Source organism: Diabrotica undecimpunctata, chromosome 8 (genome assembly GCF_040954645.1).
Source record: "Diabrotica undecimpunctata isolate CICGRU chromosome 8, icDiaUnde3, whole genome shotgun sequence".
Lineage (NCBI taxonomy): Eukaryota > Metazoa > Arthropoda > Insecta > Coleoptera > Chrysomelidae > Diabrotica > Diabrotica undecimpunctata.
This window is the reverse complement of record NC_092810.1, coordinates 13163079-13184346: the sequence shown is the minus strand read 5'-3', so window position 1 is coordinate 13184346 and position 21268 is coordinate 13163079. Positions and strand designations below refer to the sequence as shown.

General features: G+C 34.0%; 1 protein-coding gene across 1 annotated transcript; it reads right to left on the bottom strand.

Annotated features, from left to right (window-relative positions):
• Positions 1-8743: 8743 nt before the first annotated feature.
• On the bottom strand, positions 8744-21010 carry LOC140448293 (serine protease inhibitor 42Dd-like). The gene is made up of 2 exons (XM_072541382.1): positions 20732-21010; positions 8744-9831 (listed from the first exon to the last, which is right to left on the bottom strand). The coding sequence occupies exons 1-2, from the start codon at positions 20934-20936 to the stop codon at positions 8846-8848; spliced, it is 1191 nt and encodes a 396-aa protein (XP_072397483.1). The 5' UTR covers positions 20937-21010; the 3' UTR covers positions 8744-8845.
• Between the last annotated feature and the right edge of the window lie 258 nt (positions 21011-21268).

Here is a 21268-nt window from a genome sequence, read left to right as displayed (position 1 = left end):
TACATGCCCCAACAGAAGAAAAAGAAGAAGAAGTGAAAGATATATTTTATAAAAAATTAGAGTCATTGTCTGAAGAAATGCCCAGACAAGATATTAAAATTATTATAGGCGACGTCAACGCAAAGGTCGGAAGAGAAGATATATATAAAAACATAACAGGGGGTGAAAGTAAACATTTGAATACAGATGATAATGGACAAAGATTGATTACATTCTCAATTGAAAACGGGATGAAAATAATGAGTACGCATTTCAGGAGAAAATATATATATATATATATATATATATATATATATATATATATATATATATATATATATATATATATATATATATATATAAAGGAACGTGGAAAGTTATGGGATCACGTGAAACTAATCAAATAGACTACATCTTAATACAAGAGAAGTTCGCCAATTTAATAACAAATGTGAAAACGTGAAGAGGGGCTGACGTAGACTCAGATCATTTTTTGGTTTGAATTTATATGAGAGAAGCAATAATTATATTAAAAAGCATAAAAAGAAAGTGCAATGTAAATTTAATTTTGAAAAATTTCGAAAATTTGAGGTAGCGCAGGATTATCAAAAGGATATACAAGAAACCTACGCCAAACAAGATAGTACTACTGTGAGTAACATACAACAAAAGTTATTGAAAATGACAAACACTATAAAGGAAATAACGTCGAAGAACATACCAAGAACAAAAAGATTTAGAAAAAACGACTGGTTTGATGACGAATGTAAAACAGAGTTAAAAAAAAGATCAAACTTGAGATTAAAAAGTTTACGATCACAAAAACAAGACGACCTAGAAAGGTATGCTGAACAACGAAACAAAATAAAGAGAATCCTAAGAGGAAACGAAAGTGTATGAATATTAAAATAAAGTGCATTGAAGAAAATTACAAGAAAAATGTAATAAAAATTTTTTACAAAGAGGTAAAATACATTAAAACTGGGTACCGGGGAAGAACGATGAATGTAAAAGATAAGCAAGGAAACCTGATAGTAGACGAAGACCAAATATGTAAAAGGTGGAAAGAATATTTCGAAGAGATGATAGATGGAGTGACTACTGAAGAAAATTATAATGTTTCTAAACCTCAAATAGTAACAGAAGAAATACCAAAGCCAACAAGAGAAGAATATGAAGAAATATTAAACGATACGAAAAATCAAAAAATCCCCGGGGAGAGCGGCATTGTGGCAGAGAACATAAAATATGGAGGAGAGGTCTTAATAAACCAACTTAATGAGCTAATATTAGAAGTATGGGATGCCGTAGAAATGCCTCAAGAATGGAATAAGTCGATTATAATTCCTATACACAAAAAGGGATATCGAACTGAATGCGTAAACTATAGAAGAATATCCATATTGGAGGTCATATACAAAGTACTCGCCATACTAATTAAAAAACGATTAGAAATATATATAGAGAAGAATCTAACAGAATACCAGGGAGGATTTCGGAAAGAAAGATCAATAACCGATCAAATTTTTATGCTAAAATAAATCCTGATCAATTGCTATGAATACAACATTTCAGCACAAGTACTTTTCATTGATTACAAAGCCGCCTACGATACAATAGAAATAAACAAATTAATAGAAACGCTAAAAGAATTCTAAGTGCCAGAAATAATAATAAGATTGGTAAAAATGACAATTAGACAAACCGTTTGTGCTGTGAGATGCAACGGTACAGTCTCAGAAGAATTCGAAGTATAAAAAGGTGTTCGCCAAGGAGACCCGTTGTCTACATTGCTATTTAATATAGTTCTAGAAAAATTGTAAGGGTTAGTGGGATAAATAGGTCCGGAACTATTTTATGTAAGGAGCACCAATGCTTAGCATACGCTGATGATGTGGTTCTAATTGCAAGAAATGCAAAAGAACTATCAAATATAGCAAAAAAGACTGATTCGAGAAAGCTCTAAAATGGGACTGAAAGTTAGTATTAATAAATCGAAGTACATGGAGATCTCGAGCAAAACAGGAATAAACACCAGGGGATCCTTTAAATTGGAGGAGGAGGATGGATCAGTTGTAGAATTCGAGAAGGTGGATGAATATATGTACAAATGTACACTTATTGATCAGACATGTAAGGAAGAAACTGAAATCAACCTGAGACTGACCAAGAGCAACAGGTGTGCTGGAGCCATAAGCAAAAGAATTAAGGCTAAATATATATCTCGTAATATAAAAATAAGAGTATACAAAACTATAATTAGACCCACAATGATATACGCTGCCGAGACATGGACTATGAACAAAACCATACAGAACACATTGGAAGCATGGGAAAGAAAGATACTTCGCAGAATGTTTGGTGGAAAAGTAGTTAAAGGAGAATGGAGAAGACGAACTAATGCAGAAGTGTACCATTGGTATGCTATTCCTGCAATAACAAAAGTAGTGAAAAAACGTAGACTAGAATGGTTCGGTCATCTAGAAAAAATGCAAGGTAATAGACTAGTCAAGAATATTGCTTGGAGAGTACTTGAGGGCAAAAAAAGAGAGGAAGACCAAGAAAGAAATGGAGAGATGTAGTGATGGAAGATGTTAGAGAGATGGGAATCAGAGATTGGAAGCTGATAGCTAAGAACAGAAAACGATGGAAATTATCCATCCAACAATGGGCCTAAAAGGCCTGTTAACGCTGTTCATACATACACAGTTGTTGGTCTTCCACACCCTCGCTTTCTTTCGAGAGTTTCTTGTTCCCTCCATTTTTTATTAATAGAAAAACTGTGGTTCTGCTTATGTTTTGCTGCCTCTGATAGCGCCCAGTTATCTTTTAATTTGGTTCCAATTCTTGCTTAATATACTGTTAAATTAAGTCGTTTGTTTTATTCCTCAATAATAATAAAAATAATACCAACAACCCTATTGTATGTAAAACTATCATTTATATACTCTTTATAAAATGCAGGAATTCAAAATAATATCAAAATTTAGAGATCTAAATCTGATAGCACTTCTAACTCATAATTATTAGTCTTAAATTATCTAAATTGTAATTACATACATTTTGCTGAAAAGATTTCGTGTAGTAAATATCTCCGCTTATCACGTAATATTCCTATTGACTTTGTTATTCACGTTACAAAAGTGGCAATATGCATGCTTGCGGCAATAAACATAAAATCGTCTATTAGTTTCAAATATAAGCCGATCGTGATACCGAAAGATAATTGTTTAGCGATTTCACTGTTCTCATTTTCATCGAAAACGCTACGTAGACAAAAGAGGAAATTATGAAAATTCGATACTGAGGGTGGCAGTTATTGTTTCGCGAGGGTTATTTACGAGGGCTGGGCCATTTCGGAAACCGATACTGCTCCCTGAACAGGGATTTGACACGTGAGAACAGCAATAGTCTCTGCAGTGTTGTTAAGGAAATATATTCGGATTTTTTTGTTCAACCCTAGTTAAGATTGTGATATCTTTGTGCTGGTTAAGCTATTATTATTCGATAAAAAAGCTCTTTCGATGTGAGATTTCAAGACTATGTAGTCAGTATACCAAACGGCCATTTAAAGAATAATATAATCTACTAAAAGATGTTAATAACTTGTAAATAAAATAAACTTAACTGATTAACCCTCCGTTCATCGGGTGTGGTCTGTGAGTCTACGACAAAATAAAAATTTTGGATAATTCTCTCATTTTATTTTTTTAAATTTCTACCTTTTCAGTACCTTCCTAGAAACTAAATACCTTTCGTTTTTTTATACAAAACTGTTTTTGTAATTTCTGAATAGCTGCTGCATGGCCGTTTGTCCTGACAGACCCCACCCGATCAAATGTGTAACAATATTTGCACTGCTTCTTAGGTGTATTGTTCTTGCAATTTTGTTTCACTTGGTAACCCTGTGGATTTTTGTGAACTGGATTATTCGGTTGTTCCGAGAAAATACGTCAGTTTACGGATAAAATTTTTTGTCTGTGGTCTGTGCGTCAGTTATGGATTAAAACTTGTTTGAAGTGGTTTACGATTGAAATCTCGAAAACTCACAAAGAAAATAGTAAATTAGAAAAAACCAGAAATAATTACTGTTTATAATTCCACAAAGAGTGAAGTAGATGTTGTAGACAGAATGATCACATCATATAATGTTTCCAGAAATACGAAACGTTGTCCAATGGTAGTAGTTTATAATCTCCTTAATCTCGCAGCAATTAATGGATTTGTAATTTACAACCCAGGTGGAGAATTTTCCAAATCGCTAAGATTATTCCAAAAAAACCTAGGTATGGAATTGGTACAGGAGAGTATACGACGGAGAGCAGTTGACACGCATTTGACAAAAGCTGTGCGTACTTCGGTCTTGAGACTCTCAGGCATTGAGGTCGACGTTGTACCAGAGCCCCAGCCAGGTAAGAGAGGAAATTGTAAATATTGCAAAAGACGCAAAACTCGCTTTATTGCAAAATTTGGAAATCCTGGCTATGCGTGGACCACATAAGGGCATGCTACAAAGATTGCTTAGAAAATTTGACCACCAAAGTTTGACCACTGTCGTTTGTGTCCACAATTTAATTTTTTAGTTTATATATGTTTTTGTAATACTTTGTTTGTTTCAACTTACACACAAACTATTACAGAATTATTTCTGTAATAAAGATTATATAAGTAGTAAATGATTTGTTGAAAATACGTTGATGCGTAATTAGCAATAAAATGTATGCTGTTGCTCGGTAGGCGGTATTTCATTTTGATGCTCACAGACCACACCCGACCGAAAGTGTTTCAGAATGGTCACCCGATGAACGGAGGGTTAAATATAATACGAATTTACAGGTAGCTAACAGACACTTTTTTACGATCTCAGAAGATACAGTATTGTGCGAATTAAGGGAATCATTGTGACATATTTGAATATTCACAGTTGGCAACACATTTACAACTGACCAAGCATTGAAAACATGACCTTACTTTTCTCTGCCTTTTATTTGAGTGTGTTTTAGAACATTTCCCACTAAGTTTGTGTTGTTTTGTACTATTCTGTGTTGTTTTCGGTAATTAGTGAGTTTGTTTCGTTTAATACCATCATGGATATTACGCCTAAGAAGCTATCACGTTTAGCGAACACACTTCTATGCCACAAAGAGAAATCGCAAGAACGGGCGGAGTGAGTAATGGATGTGAAAAGGTTAGGAAACTGTTGAAGAAAGGGACACCGGCAGATGAAAGATTTTTATTTCGAAAGAGCAAATTGGACCCAAGAAAAACAAGAAAAGAGCTCCAACAAGATCTAGCAGCATCAAATGTAGTGATTTATGACTCAACTGTTCGAAAAAGACTTTTGGAGAATGATAAAAGGGCAATGCGTCCATAGAAAAACAGCTTCTAACTAAACGAATGAAGAAGTAAAGGGCAAATGGAGAAGAAATATTGTGGGCAAAAAAATACTCTAATTAAACTGCAGACGATTGCAGAAATGTCCTATTTACAGATGAAACTCACTTTTTAGTTCAGTGACAGCGGTCGAAATTCATCAGGAAGTCTGTCAATGAAAACCTTACATCATCTCATATTGATCAAACCGTAAAACATCCAGTCAAAAAAATGTTTTGGGGATGATTTTTATACATGGGGTTAATATCTTTGGCACCAATCGAAGACATGATGAACAGTCAAAAATAAAAACCCATGTTGGAACAGCGTTTTGACACAGAACTGGGAGGAGCGACTCTTGAAGAGGATTCTGCATCTGTCACAAGTCAAAGCAAATGATGGAATTTTTCAAAATTAAGACAGGTTTTAGAATACATACCTATATAATAATGTTTTAGAATGGCCAGGTAATTCGTCAGACTGCAACCCCATTGAAAATTTATATGCCATTTGCAAAGCTAGACTACGCAAAATTGACTGTACTACAAAGACTACTAATAAAAATTAAAAGCGGTCATTCAGGTTTGGTTTCAAGATGAATGAATATCTGTGAACTATCAGAAGCTTGTAGAATCTATGCCAAAATAGGTAAAAGTAGTAATTGCAGCCAAAGGGGGACATATTTTTTACTAAATGATGTAAGTTTACTTTTAGAGTTTTGGTAAAATATAGTTTTTTTTTAAATAAACTGTTTTTTCGTTAAAACAGCCTATGATTCCATTTATTCACACTGTACTGTAATAAGTCTACTTTAGAAAAGCCTCCCTTAATTGCTTCCAATTCTTTACTAAGGGAAACCATGTCCATCGACTTCTTCTCATCGACTCTTCCAAAATACAGTTACTTATTTTCTATCTCTTTCTAGTGAAATGCAGTAGCGATGATCAGTGCCAGCTTAGGGCGAAGAGGAAATGAGCCTGGATTGGTTTCAAACTGGACTAACACAAGTATGACGCAGTTTGAAGGATTGTAGTACTAAGATAGAGAGGCAATGGAAAACTACGCCATTATTGTTGCTTGCTTCAATTAATATAATTAAAAATTTAACATATAATTTTACTGATCTTGGATTTCGCAAAACAAGATCCAGCAGGAGAGTGGATCAACATCAAGTGGTACTGTAAAAATCATTATCAGGAATTAACCTAAGAATAGCAATATGGAACGTGACCAGTCTGTATAAAGCATAATACCTATACCAATGGAAATGTACAGACTGGATATTGACATCTTAGGAATAAGTTAAAGAAGGGAGAGTGATGCCCAACATTGGAGGCCCCACATCCCGACTTTTTACCAGTACTTTTAAAGTATGACTCATGAGGCTCAGTGTTCGGTAATCAGAGCACTTTTTTGCTGCTTGTTTTTCAGAGATGGTTAAAAATGCTGACTTCAGCCATTCTTGTGGTATCATTCCCGTATCATGCACCTTGTTGAATAAATCTGCCAATACTTCCAAGTTATCCTCTTCCACTAGTTTTAACAGTTCTACTGGTATTTCATTTAATCCAGCTGCCTTATTGGCTTTAGAGTTTTAAATAGCATATTTTATGTCATCTATCATGATCTTCTGTCTCTCTAAAGGATTTAATTCTTGTATATTCTGCATTTCACCCCTTTCATCTTGGAAAAGTTCTCTAATGTACTCCTCCCATTGTCTTAATTTCTCTGGTAAGTTTATTAGCCTCTGACATATGTTGTATCAAAATTTCTTGAGTTGGTTTCAGTAATGTTTTTTATATTATACCACTTTTTATTTACATCCATAATTTGTTTGTTAGTGTTTTTAGCATATTAACATTTACATTATTTTTTAATTCCTATTTTGTTTCTTCGTTTTTTAGCACTCTTATATTATTTTTGGTTGTTGTTTTCTAAGTTCTATTCGTTTTAATGTTATATTTACTTCAGCAACTAACGGATTGTGGTCTAAGTTAACATCTGCTCCAGGATAAGTTTTAACTGAGGTTATAGAGTTTTTATATCTGCTTTTATGAGTATAAACTTTATCTGGTTTCTGACAATGTGGTTTTCTGTATGTGAAAGAGACGTCCATGTGTATAGTCTTTTTTAGGAAGCTGAAACCAAGTATTGGCAATTACCATATTCTTTTCTTGGCAAAATTCTATGAGCCTTTCTCCTTTTTCGTTTCTAGTTCCTAATCCGAACTGTCCAATTATATTTTCAACTGTACCTACTCCAATTTTTGCATTAAAGTCTCCTAAAATGTAAGTAATATCTCTCTTCTTCTTAAAGTGCCCTCTCCTCAATGGAGGTTGGCTACTACAATTTTAAAATCTTCTCTATCTTTAGCTGTTCTTATTAGCTGTTCAAAATTTAGCCCTGTCCATTGTCGGATGTTTCTGAGCCACGATAGTCTTTTCCTTCCTAGGCCTCTCTTTCCCTCGATTTTTCCTTTCACTATAAGTTGGGCATATTGGTACTTATTATTTCTCAGTATGTGGCCTAGGTATGATGTTTTTCTAACTTTTACTGTGTTAAAAAGTTCTCTTTCCTTGCCTATTCTATGCAGCACTTCTTCGTTTGAGGTATGCGATGTCCATGAAATTTTGAGCATTCTCCGGTAGATCCACATTTCAAAGGCCTCCAATTTATTTACGGTTGATGTTTTTAGGGTCCACGTTTCAACTGCATATAGAAGAGTCGACCAGACGTAGCATTTTGATAAACGTAGTCGAATTTCGAGTTTTATTCGAGAATCACAAAGCAGTTTTTTTTATTTTTTCGAAAGATTTTCTGGCCTGTTCTATTCTCGATCTTATTTCTAGATCAGGATTTAGGCTGCTATCGATCCAACATCCCAGGTACTTAAATCTATTGACCTGTTCTAAAATGTGCCCATTTATTGTGCAAGGTTGAGGTACGTTTTGATTTTTTCGGATTGACATCACTTTGGTTTTTTTAATGTTTATTTTCATATCAAATTGCTCACAGGTCGAGTTGGTCTTGTCGATGAGTCGTTGTAGACCTACGTCGGAATCCGCAATTAACACTGTATCATCGGCGTATCTGATACTGTTGATATTTACGCCATTCACCTTGACTCCATCCTTGGAATCCTCCAATGCTTCTTTAAATAGAAACTCGGAGTAAAGATTAAACAGCAGAGGCGACAGAACACATCCTTGTCTAACTCCCCTCCTAATTTCTACTTCTGCGGATGTGGAACCTTCGATCCTAACTCTGGCGTTAGATCCTCTAGATTTTGTTAACTTGATTGTATTTTATTAAATAAATTTAGGTAGAAATTATCAAATAAAGTTTTTTATAGGTTTCAGGACATAATAAAAAAGAAACAAAAATGTATCTGTTTTATTTATATTATTTATATTATATTTTACATGATGGTGCAATATTGATACCAAAATGTTTTTAATATTTCTTCTATATGTTATTAATTGATCTATCATTACTAGTTGGGAAGATTGGTTACACGTCCAGCAAAAATAATAACACCCTCTCTTTGAATATAGTAAATAAATGGATGGTCCACACTTAATGATGGTTGGAAAGAACGTGTTGGTGTTTCACTTTGGTCACCACCTACAAGTTCAACACCACGCTCATTTATGTCGATATACGACTCTTGTAATACTTTTGTAAAATAATATCTTCTATATCTATTATAGGCTAAGTTTGTAAAATCAGCGTCTTTCCTACTGAACATTTTTTTTATACCCAAACTTTTAAATATCTCACCTATATCGACTATTGATCCAACACTAAATTTTGGAAACCTTAATCGCATTGTTTCGTTAGTATAAGGTTTTGGTTGAAAGACCTTTTGAGAATTAATCGATAGTTGTTTTAGCCCATCTTTTTTATAAGGAACAACAAGAACAAGGCTGAGATATCTACTAACACGTTCAGTGGAAAAATGTATATCCGTAAAAGGAATTTCTACAAACTTTGCCTTTATTTCTTTATCATCGTAGTATTTGTAAATCCCAGTTCTAGCTAGAAATGGTATCATTTTCGCTACTTTACTTCCTTCATTATAAAATTTGTCCGTTCGAGAATGAAATGATTTTTCCCATGTCACATTTAAGTAAATTACACTCAAAAACATTAGATTTGTATGAGGGTTCATATAGTCCGCGATGACCGCAGGTCTAACACTATCCTTCTTTTGTGACAAGAGTTGCCAATTCACCCACTCATTTATACTGTTCGCTGCTTGTCGAGGTTCTAGGAAATTAACTTTTTGTACAGTCGTTCTGTAAACTTCTCGTGCTATCTTAGCAAAATCTCTGTTTAATCTTATATCACGACGGGTGAAAATTCTGTTAGCACTGTTATATACTGTTTTGTTTTCGATATTATGTAGTCTGCTTAAGTAGCTCCCAAAAACTGTAGTTGAAGGCGGGAGATAGGCTTCTAGTTCGGCCCGGGTGCTACCTGCAACAGAGAATTTACGATTATCTTTAATATATTTCGATTCGATTTCGATTAAACTCCATTTAGGCACATTTTTCAGTATGAACGTAAAACCGTTCAGTTGATGAATAATTATACTTATGGTTAATAACTAATTCCTAATTCTTTATTTTAATGCTTGGTGTTAATAATAATTAATCAAAACTAACTTTGTTTGACCTAAAACTTTATTTTTTTGCCATAAAAGGAGTTAGCTTTTTTACATATTCAGTAAGAAATAGAAAAAAGGAGTTAGCCTGTTTTTTTGAACATCTTTTAAAAAAAATTAATATAAAGAACTAAAATTCAAAAGTATCAAGAAAAAATAAAATATTACAGTATAAAAACTTTCTTTCTTTCTTTCTTTCTCCCCTTCCTTTTACCCTATCAGGGTGTTGGATTTGGGCTAGCTATTTTAATTTCCATTTAACCACCTCTTCCATTCTTTTCTGTTTCCTGCCATTATTTTCAATTCCTCGAGTGATTTTTGTTTAAGTTTTCCCGCCTCTACTACTTGCTGTATCCATTTTTTTTTCCTTTTTTGCTTCTTTTGTTTTTTCGATGTTTTTTGCTTCATAAATTTTTCTTGTTATTCTATTATCCTTATCAGATGCCCATACCAGTTCATTTGTCTCTTTGCTATTTTGTTCATAATCGGTTCCTGGTTGGGCATTCTCCTAATAGTCTCGTTGCTTAATCTATCCCATTTTGTCTTTTCAACTATCCTTCTTAGATGTGTCATCTCCATTGCGTTTTTTCCAGAATTGTCCAGTTTTCACTTGCATAGAGCACAGTCGGTATCACCATTGTGTTATATATTTTTATTCTTGTTTCTCGTGCAAGTTCTCTTTTTTCCATTATTGGGGCTAACGCATAGTATATCTTGTTTGATTTCTTTGCTCTATTTGTTATTTCCCAGTCTATTTTTCCGTCATTTGTTAATATACTTCCCAGGCATTCGTAAGTTGTTACTATTTCCAATTCTGAGTTTTTACATTTTATCTTTATTTGATTATCTTCCTTATCTCATTTGCCGCTGATTATCAATATCTTACTTTTTTCCCCGTTTATCTCCATTTTTAGTTCTTCTATTTGTTCTACCCATATATCCATTGGTTTCTGCATTTTATTCTCGAAATCTGCTATTAGTACTATGTCGTCTGCATACATTAAGGACTCTATTGTTACCGGTTGTAATCTGCGGTAACTTATTATTGTCTGTAGTTGATTGGTTCTGACTCTAATGTTTCTTATCAATTCGTTCATTACTATTATGAATACCAAAGGGCTGAGACTATCTCCTTGTTTAATACCTCTCTTCCAATTAAATGTTTCCGATCTTTCCCCTGTTATGTGTACCCTTCCTTTTACATCTTTGTAAGTACTTTCTATAATTTTTATCAATGCATTAGCTCCGTGTATTTTCCTCAAGCATTGCCCTATAATATGTCTTTCTATCGTGTCAAATGCTGCTCTTAGGTCTATTATAAAAACTTAGATTGTTTAAAAAAATGTTTATTTATGAGATAAATTATTGCAGTAGGAATGGTAATCAGTTGGGATGGAGGTTTTTAGATCTTGAAGATCCTGGAACTTTCTGATGGTTAATGGCAATCTATCAGACTGGAAGTTCGACAGCTGAGCAAACTCCTTTGGATTAGTCATTTTTTCACGCCGTTGGGGAAGTAACTTCCATTCTTCTTTAAGATTTACTTTATAAAATACGTATATTACCTGTCAAAGGTAAAGAAAAAAAAATATTTACCTTTCCCCTTCATTTTTCAACGTCGAATGGATTTAAGAAATTTGACATCATTAAACGACTTAAAGAATGAATGTGCTAAATATTCATTCAATAAACATAGTATGGTTTTGGATTTTTGCGAGCACTTCGGCGAATACCAATGTATTCAGCAGGTACATTAATAATTTTATTTCGAAGTTTTTTTTTTTTCGATGAAGGCATGCATATGATCTACCTTCATCTATATGTGACCTACTTCAAGTTACTTCTGTTCAACAACGATGTTCCTGGTCATCGCCACATTTATCAAAGCATTTAACTCCATAACGTTTCGATTTTAAGCTGCGCATCCGTCGCCATAAATCACTACTTTTTTGTCTGTGGTGTCCAAGTTTTTTGGTAGAACTTTATCTATAAGAAAGTATGAAATAACAGAAGCAAATTCTTTAGCGGAAAATCTACCTTCTGTCTCATTCCATAAAAAGCAGTATGCTTCCTTAGTTTTTAAATCCAATGCACAAAAATTATGGACATTAAGTTTAGATTTGTAATACAGTGATGATACATTAGATCTTACATTAGATAATAATCTACCGCACACGCACCAAGTGGCATTTTTCGGAGTGGTAGACAGATTTATATACTTGGGCTCCCTAATAACCAACAATGGCAATTGCTTCTCAGAAATAAAGCATAGACTAGCAGTGGGCCGAGTCGCAACAGCAACATCACTTGACTAGAAGAACAGAGATCATGGAACCATTGGTAGTAGAAGAAAAGATAGAAAGCCGAAGACCAAAAGGAAGATTTTTAACACCATGGTGTCATCTAGTGCAATAGTCTGTAGACTAGTGCTCACTCCAATGTGCATCTTCGAATCCTCCCCATTGTCCAATCGACCTTCTTCTTCTTAAAGTTCCATCTCCTATCGGAGGTTGGATATCATAACGGCTATGGTCACTTTGTTGGCTGCTGCTCTGAAAAGTTGTAGTGAACTACAGTTAAACCATTCCTCAGCCAGGAGATGCGTCTTCTTCCTATTCTTCTTCTTCCTTGGATCATTCCTTGCATAATAATTCTCAGCAGCTTATCGACCTGGGAATCCCTAAATATCACTCGAAATGCACATATAAAAGTGGGCGATTTTCAGGTCAGCCAAGTCAGTCCCTCACGGGCTGTCCTAGAGTCTCTGCCCTCTAGGGGCTACTAGCATACGAGTTTATTTTCAACTACAATTAAGGAGTTTGCTGTACCAAGTAAGATTGAAGCTAATTTAAAAAAATACCTTGAATTCCACAGAAACTTTTTTTTTATCGAAATGTCGTAATCTACACAACTAAAAGCCCTAATATAGTCACAAAAAACAGTGTTAGTATAAAGATGATTGTTTAGTTCTTGGTAAACCATATTTAGTACAGAAAAAAGCATCACTCGTATACTTATCAAATTAAAAGTGAAACTGATTTTGTGATAGAATATTGTTTTTGACGAGAAAAGACATAAGTCGGTCTTTTATAGTCTCTCAATCACTTTGGAGAGTACTGGTAGTAAGATAATAGGTCTGTAGGTGTAAGCATTCGATTTTTTACCACCCTTATGAAGAGGAATAATAATGGCTTTTTTTAGGCACTCTGCAAATATTAATTTTTCAAAGAAATCATTAATTAGTGTGACCATGACTTCCAATACATTTTTTGGAATATTTGAGAAAATTTGTATGGATAGTCCATCAGTACTACAGAAAGATTTGCATTTGATACTGTTGATTGTTTGGATCAGTTTATATTTATTAACTGGTCTTATAAAGAATAAATTTGAGACCTTTTTAAATTTGGGAGATAGAAAATGGGATCTTGTTGTGACAAAATAGGTAATGTTATATTTTTACTCACATTCAAGTAAATTTTTTGAGATTGGAAGCAAAATTTTTTGATCTGTGATTGTTTTATTTCTAAGATCCTTACGTATATTCTTAGCTGATATGTAAATAGCTTTGGTGATCGAGGGTTTCTGATTTTTAAGTTACTTGTAATTAAAAGAAAAGCGTTTTTGGAAATACAGGCAAGTCTATCTAAAAAAACACTAAAACTATGGTCGACGTCCACAAAAAGAAAAGTGCCACCAAGAACTCAAGCATAAATTGTGGAATATACGAAAATTCTGAGCGGAAAAAATCCTGCCCAAACGTCGGGTATTCGAAGAGGGTTTGTTGGGAGTGTTAAACTTGGCACAGTTGGTATATACTGCTCTATGATGACATAGTTTTGTATTAGTAATTGTAAAGTGTACATCAAGGGGTGAAAAATTTGAGACAATGTAACCACTTATGGTAGTTGTTGTTTTATTGCATTGTGAGGTTGTTTTATTATTGCATTAGAAATGAAAAATTTTAATAGATAATATTAAATTTTAATAGATAACATGAAAGAGACATTTGCATTAATGCAAACATTGCAAAAAACCATAGTAACAAAATAGTATGCGCATGAACTGAATGTTATAGCAATCAATGCACCAGAGAACAACAGAGATAGCACCAAAAGGCAAAACTTTTACGAACACATTCAGACTGTAATAAACGAATTACTATTTAAATGGGAATAAGCCACAATTAAAGGTTAAAGTACGTTTATTGACGTTTCAATTTCCACTTCGGAAATCGTCCGAAGTGAAAATTAAAACTTCAATAAACGTGCTTTAACCTTTAATTGTGGCTTATTCCCATTTAAATAGTAATTACTTTAACATGCCACAATTGAGAACAATTGTAATAAACGAGACGCCAAATGATAAATATGTAATTATTATGGGTGATTACATCATTAATTATTATGGGTTATTACATCTTAGATCTAAAGTTTTTGATGCATGCATTATCCCGATATTAACTTATGCGGCACAAACATGGACAATCACAAAAAAGAATATGAATATACTTAGAGTCACTCAACACGCGATGGAAAGAGCAATGCTAGGTATATCACTTAAGGACAAGAAAACAAACACATGGATAAGACAGAAAACCAAAGTCACCGATGTGGTGCAAAAATCATTAAAATTGAAATGGGAATACGCTGGACATGTAGCTAGGAGCGATCTAAACAAATGGCACAGATCAATTTTAACCTGGAGACCATACCAACACAAAAGACCCAGAGGCAGACCTCCTATGAGATGGACAGATGATCTGAAAAGAACTGCCGGGAAAAATTGGCTACAAGTAGCGTACAATAAAAAACAATGGAAAGGAAGACTTGAAGAGGCTTATGTTCAGATGTGGACGTAAATGGCTAGACGAAGAAGAAGAAGAATGGGTGATTTTAATGCCAGTGTTAACAATGATAAAGTTCCAGCAATAAAACAGCGATATAACGAAAATACCAGAAATGAAAACGGAGACCTTCTGAGGGATCTCTGCACCATAAACGAGATACATATTAATATGTAATACATTTTCCCCTCACAAAGAACAATATAAATACACCTTTGAAAACAGTAGAGGACAAAGATCTATTAGACTATATCTTGTCGAATAGAGAGTTACAGCCCTCTCAAATCATAAATGTAAGAGCACTAACATCAGCAGAAATAGGAAGTGATCATAAATTGGTATTGTGCAAAATCTGAATGAAATCACATATATGTGATAACAAAACACCAGAATACACCACAAAGATAAAAGTCTAAAGCTTACAGGATGACTCCATAAGATACACATTACAAAAAAGAATAACACAGAAAAGCAGAAACACATAATATATCACAGATAGTAATGGAGTCGAAGAAAGTTAGGCAAAAATTAAGTCTAATATCATAGCCTCGGTCAAGGAAGTTCTTGGCGAAAGCAATATAAGTAAAAATAAATCGTTCCCAAGGCGAAGAACTCCATGGTTTTAAACAGAAGTAAAGGAAAAAGGTCAAGAAAAGAAACAAGTCTACAAAGAAACTAAGTTCCTGTAGCTGGCTGTGTACCATGTAACACAAAAAATTTATTAAAATCCTTTATAAAAGGTATATAATTAAAAAACCCAATCGGGCTATGTCATGAAGACAAAACGTTTTTGGAATACATATTCCATCATCAGTGTCTAGGTGTACATGTTTTGAGCCAAAATACTGATGATGGAATATGGATTCCGAAAACGTTTTGTCTTCATGACATTGACCGATTGGGTTTTTTAATTATATACCTTTTATTAAGGATTTTAACAAATTTTTTTAAAAGAAAAAAGCTTACTTGAAATACATGTCAACCAAAACAGAAGAGGCATACCATAATTCCAAGACAATTAGAAACGAAATACATACACTTTGTAAAAAAATTAAAAAATTATTACTTTGAACGCTTTTCAAAAGAAATGGAACATGATTTTTACGGTCTGCAAAACGAAATATGGCGCTCCCTAAGAGTTCAAAGAACGGAGGTAAAGAAACTAATAGAACCAAAACACATAGAAGAGGATACGTGGATTGAGTATCTAAAAAAGGTATATGAACAGGAAGAACAAACGACGCTAGGACCGGGAACACCAGAAATTATCGCAAATAAAGAACTTGATATAAATGTAGAGGAAGTTCGAAAAATACATGAATACCTGAAGAACAGAAAAGCAGCAGGTAACGACGGGATACCACTGAAATATTGTGGAGCAATACTGACGGAAGAATGGGGAACGAGCGAACTAATTCTACTATTCAAGAAAGGAGATAAAAAACAGCCAGAAAACTACAGAGGTATAAACTTAAATAAATACTACGTTAAAACTTACAACTAAAATTTTACAAGTGATAATAAATCAGAGTATAAGTTTAGCAGATGAACAACGGGGTTTTTGTAGTGAAAAATAATGTATAGATGCAATATTCGTTATAAAGCAAATTACTGAGAAATCACTAGAGTATAAGAGACCAGCATTTATGTGTTTGATTGACCTAAAGAAGGCTTTTAACAAAGAGATGTAATCCATCTTCTGTACAATAGAGAAGTTTCCCTAATATTATAAAAACTATCGAAAACATCCATCAAAACAACAAATCTATCTATCCAAATGGAAGTCAGAATAGATGGACAACTTACAGAAACTATAGAAATAGGTAGCGGAATAAATAAGACAAGAAGATTCATTGGACCCCATGCTCTTCAATTTAGTGGTGGATGAAATCATCAAAAGCGATAACAAAGGAAAAAAATACAGAATGAAAAACAAAGAAATACAAATACTCTATTACGCAGACGACGCAATATTGATAACCCAAGATAAAGATATTCTGCAAAGACTGGTCCACAGTCCACAGTTGTATCCATTGTTTACTGCTATTTCCTTAATGACATTTACTTATGTCTCAAAGTTGTATTTTGACATCGGAATTTCTGTTAATCTATGTAACATACTATGATAGGCTGCCAGTTTATGTTGTGTAGGATGGGATGATAAACTATGTATAGTGTTGTGTCAGTATTGGTAGATTTATGAAATATGGAAAAATCATGTTTGTTTTTAAATCTGTTAATTTTTAAATCTAATAAATTTATGGATTGATTTTGTTCTGTTTCTATTGTAAATTCAGTATGACTATAAAGTGAATTAATATGCGATAACAATTGGTCGAGTTATCTGTTAGATCCTGTGAAACATACCAGTACATCGTCTACGTATCTCTACCAATATAAAAACTGTTTGAATATGGGATGTTTTGAAACCCTCTTCTACCTATTTCATTAAAGACTATAAAGTGTAAACGGATGCCAAAAATAGATCACTTGAGAAAGGCACTCTTCCGAAACAGCTGGAGTGATAAAATTATATAAAAATTTTGTGGAAGTTTTGAAAACCAAGTTTTCAAAACAAGATATGACAAGAGAAATGACGTGATAGGGACGTGGATAACAGAATTTACTACGTAAAGCCACGGTAAACATAAAGCAATATGGTAAACAAGAATTTAAGAGATCAATAATAAATGTATCGACATAAAAATAGAGATCAGCAAAATATGGTGTCAAAATATATATGTTGAAAACTTACAAAAATCCGTTATTGAAACAAATTATGTCGTAATTATTTCTTGTAATATAAATTTTGTTATTAACGCTTGGTAGCGCAGTGGTCTGAGCGATAACTAATGGAATGTAGAAATTGGAGGATTGTAAGTTCAAATCCGTAAGTGTAGGTATCAGCAAAGTTAGAAAAAAGGGAGAGAGTCTTACCTCACTCCCATCAGGCCATTTATTTTATTACAAAGGAGAAGAGGAATCGACAGTCGGAGGCGTCGGCTTCTTTATTCACAAAAGAATTTCTAACAGAATTGTGTCAATAAACCAAATCTCAACAAGAGTGGTCTACTTAAACATCAAAATAAACGCCAGATATATCCTAAAGTTCATTCAAGTGTACGCCCCTACTACAGGACATCCAGACGAAGAAGTCCAAATTTTCTACGACCAAATATCTTGTGCAATCAAGGAAAATCCTGGCCACTTCTTAATAATAGGTGGTGATTTCAACGCCAAAATAGGCACTAAGGAAGACCCCTCTGAAATAATATTGGGAAATTTTGGAAGCGAAGGCAGAAATGATAGAGGCAAACAACTACTGACTTTCCTTTTGGAAAACAATCTTTATCAAATAAACAGCTTCTTTGAAAAGAAAAAACACAGAAGATGGACATGGGAAAGTCCTGATGGAAAAACAAGGAACGAAATCGACTATTTCTTAACAAACAAAAAAGAATTATTTAAAGACGTAAATGTGCTAAACCAGTTCAGTACAAGCAGTGATCATAGGTTAGTAAGAGCTAAAATAACGATATCAACCGAAAAAGAAAGACTCAAAATGATAAATAAGAAACAACCAAAGAAATGGACAAAACCAACTAACATTCAGGAGTTCGAAAAATATATTGGTAATTCATTGAAAGATACCACAACAGCAGACATCAATATATTGAACAAACAAATAGTCAACACAATACAACAGGCTCAAACTAAATATTGTCCGACAAGCAAAAAAGATGAAAAACTGAGTCAACCCACGAAAACCCTTATAGAACTAAGGCGACAAATGAAAGGAGATAACACTACAAGCAAAGAAGCGATAAATCAAATAAATAAGACGATCACAAAGGCAATAAGAAAAGACATAAGAAACTACAATGTAGAAAAAACAAAACAGGCAATAGAGCAAAATAAGAACATGAAAGTTTTGAAGAGGAGCGTACAAAAGGGGAAAATAGAAATGAACAAACTGAGAAACAGCACTGGAGAAGAAACAACGAACAAAGATGAAATATTAAGAATAGTCGAAGAGTTCTACACAGAGTTATATAGATCAAGAAAAAAAAGATAACAATACGGAACCTCCAATTACACTAAAAACTGGGGTATTAAACCAAGGATCAGATTTAATGCCCGATATAACAAAATCAGAAATCAAAGAAGCCCTGAAGAAAATGAAAAATAATCGAACCCCGGGTGAAGATGGAATAGTATTAAAAGCACTAAAAATTGGAGGGGAAGTATTACTTGAAAAAATTAAACAACTTTTCAATATCTGCCTTCACAGCGCCAATATTCCAACAGACTGGAACAACGCTACTATGATTCTATTATACAAAGCAGGAGATAAAGCAAATTTAGAGAATTACAGACCGATTAGCCTCCTCAGCCATATATATAAGTTGTTTACGCGAATACTAGTTAAGAGAATGGAAAGAAAATTAGAGACTTATCAACCAAGGGAACAGGCAGGATTCCGAAAAAGTTACGGAACAAATGACCATCTACAAAGTATAAAAACCCTAATAGAAAAAGCAGTGGAATACAATAAACCTCTAGTTCTAATATTTATCGATTTTCACAAAGCCTTTGACACAGTTGAGCTAAGCAAAATATTACAGGCGCTTAAAGAATGCAGGCTAGATTATAGATATACCAAATTATTATACAAAATATACCTGCAGGCAACAACCACTGTCAGATTACATACTAACAGTAATCGCATAAAAATAGAACGGGGGGTTAGACAAGGAAAACCAATGTCACCTAAACTTTTTAATACGGTGCTAGAACATGCTCTTAAGAATTTGGATTGGATGACAAAGGGAATAAGAGAATATCTAAACAACTTACGTTTCGCCGATGATATACTTATAATAGCTGAAGATCTAGGTATGGCAAGAGAGATGGTACAGGAACTCGTTGTGGCTACAGAAAGTGTAGGTTTAAATATAAATATCTCGAAAACAAAAATCATGACCAATTTGGTACCCAACCAGAACATCAGTATTGGTGGAAAAGAAATAGAACTCGTAGATAGATATAAATACCTGGGACATGAAATTATGATTGGCAGGGATAACCAGACTCATGAACTGAAGAGAAGAATCGGCCTTGGGTGGGCAGCATTTGGAAAACTGAGAGAAGCTTTTAAAAGTGAGCTGCCCACATGCCTAAAGAGAAAGGTATTTGATCAGTGCGTCCTCCCAGTCTTGACGTACGGAGCAGAAACACTTACCTTAACAAAAGCAGCAGCTACCAAACTGAGAGTCACGCAGAGAAGAATGGAGCGGTCCATGTTAGGAATAACTCTGCGAGACAGAATAACCAACGAAGACATCAGGAGAAGAACCGGAGTGACTGACATCATCGAGAAGATAGCCAGACTAAAATGGAGATGGGCAGGACACATAGCCAGAGTGACAGATGGGCGATGGACAAAGAGGTTATTGGAATGGAGGCCAAGGGAAGACAAGAGAAGCGTCGGTCGACCACCTACAAGATGGACTGACGATTTAAGAAGACTCAATAAAAACTGGATGAGGGCGGCGCAAGATAGACGGGGTTGGAAACATGAGGAAGAGGCCTATGTTCAACAGTGGACTCTTGAGGCTGGATGATGATGATGAAGTTCAAATCTGACCAGATATTGAAATTTTTATTAAATAAAAAATACTTTTCTCGCATCGGTTTTCGTACAGATGCCATAAGTTATAATAACTGAGTGTTTGTAAACACAATAAACTTGATTTTGTTTAGCAATAAGGTAGAAAGGATTTATTAAACTCACTGCACAAATGAATCTCTGGCTAATAGTTAATGCAATTCTCTCAAATTAAAAAATGGTTTTGGTATTCACTTACCTGCTGCACCCGCTGAGATAAGACTTAAAACTAGCTGCGCAGAAAGCGGACTGAATATAAAATTATCCCGCTCTTCATCTGTAGTTAACTCAGTGTAAATATCCGTTGCTAAATCTTGATTTACAGTGGCCAAAAGTGCAATGTCGTCTTCTTCATAACCAAAAGCTAAAGCACAAAGAAAACAAGGAATAAGTGCCCTAAACATCCTATGGCTTAGGCAATTAGCTTAAAATATTGTATTATGTCGTATGATATAAATATTAATAACCTAAATTGCAATTAGTATAAAACTACTATTTTAATAAATGTCGCCACATTAACAATAAGGTGGAGGTTGATCTTAAATAATACATCAATCATTGATATGAAAACAATACGGACAGTTTTTATGACTTAATTTTCTCTGTAGTTACCAATTACGGAAAAGACATAAAACCTTTTAATAAATGATGAAAATAACTTGTTAATTAAATAAATATTGATATAATCGTTTAAGCTTATTTGCAGCAATTTTAAAAAGACTGGAATTAAACGGCA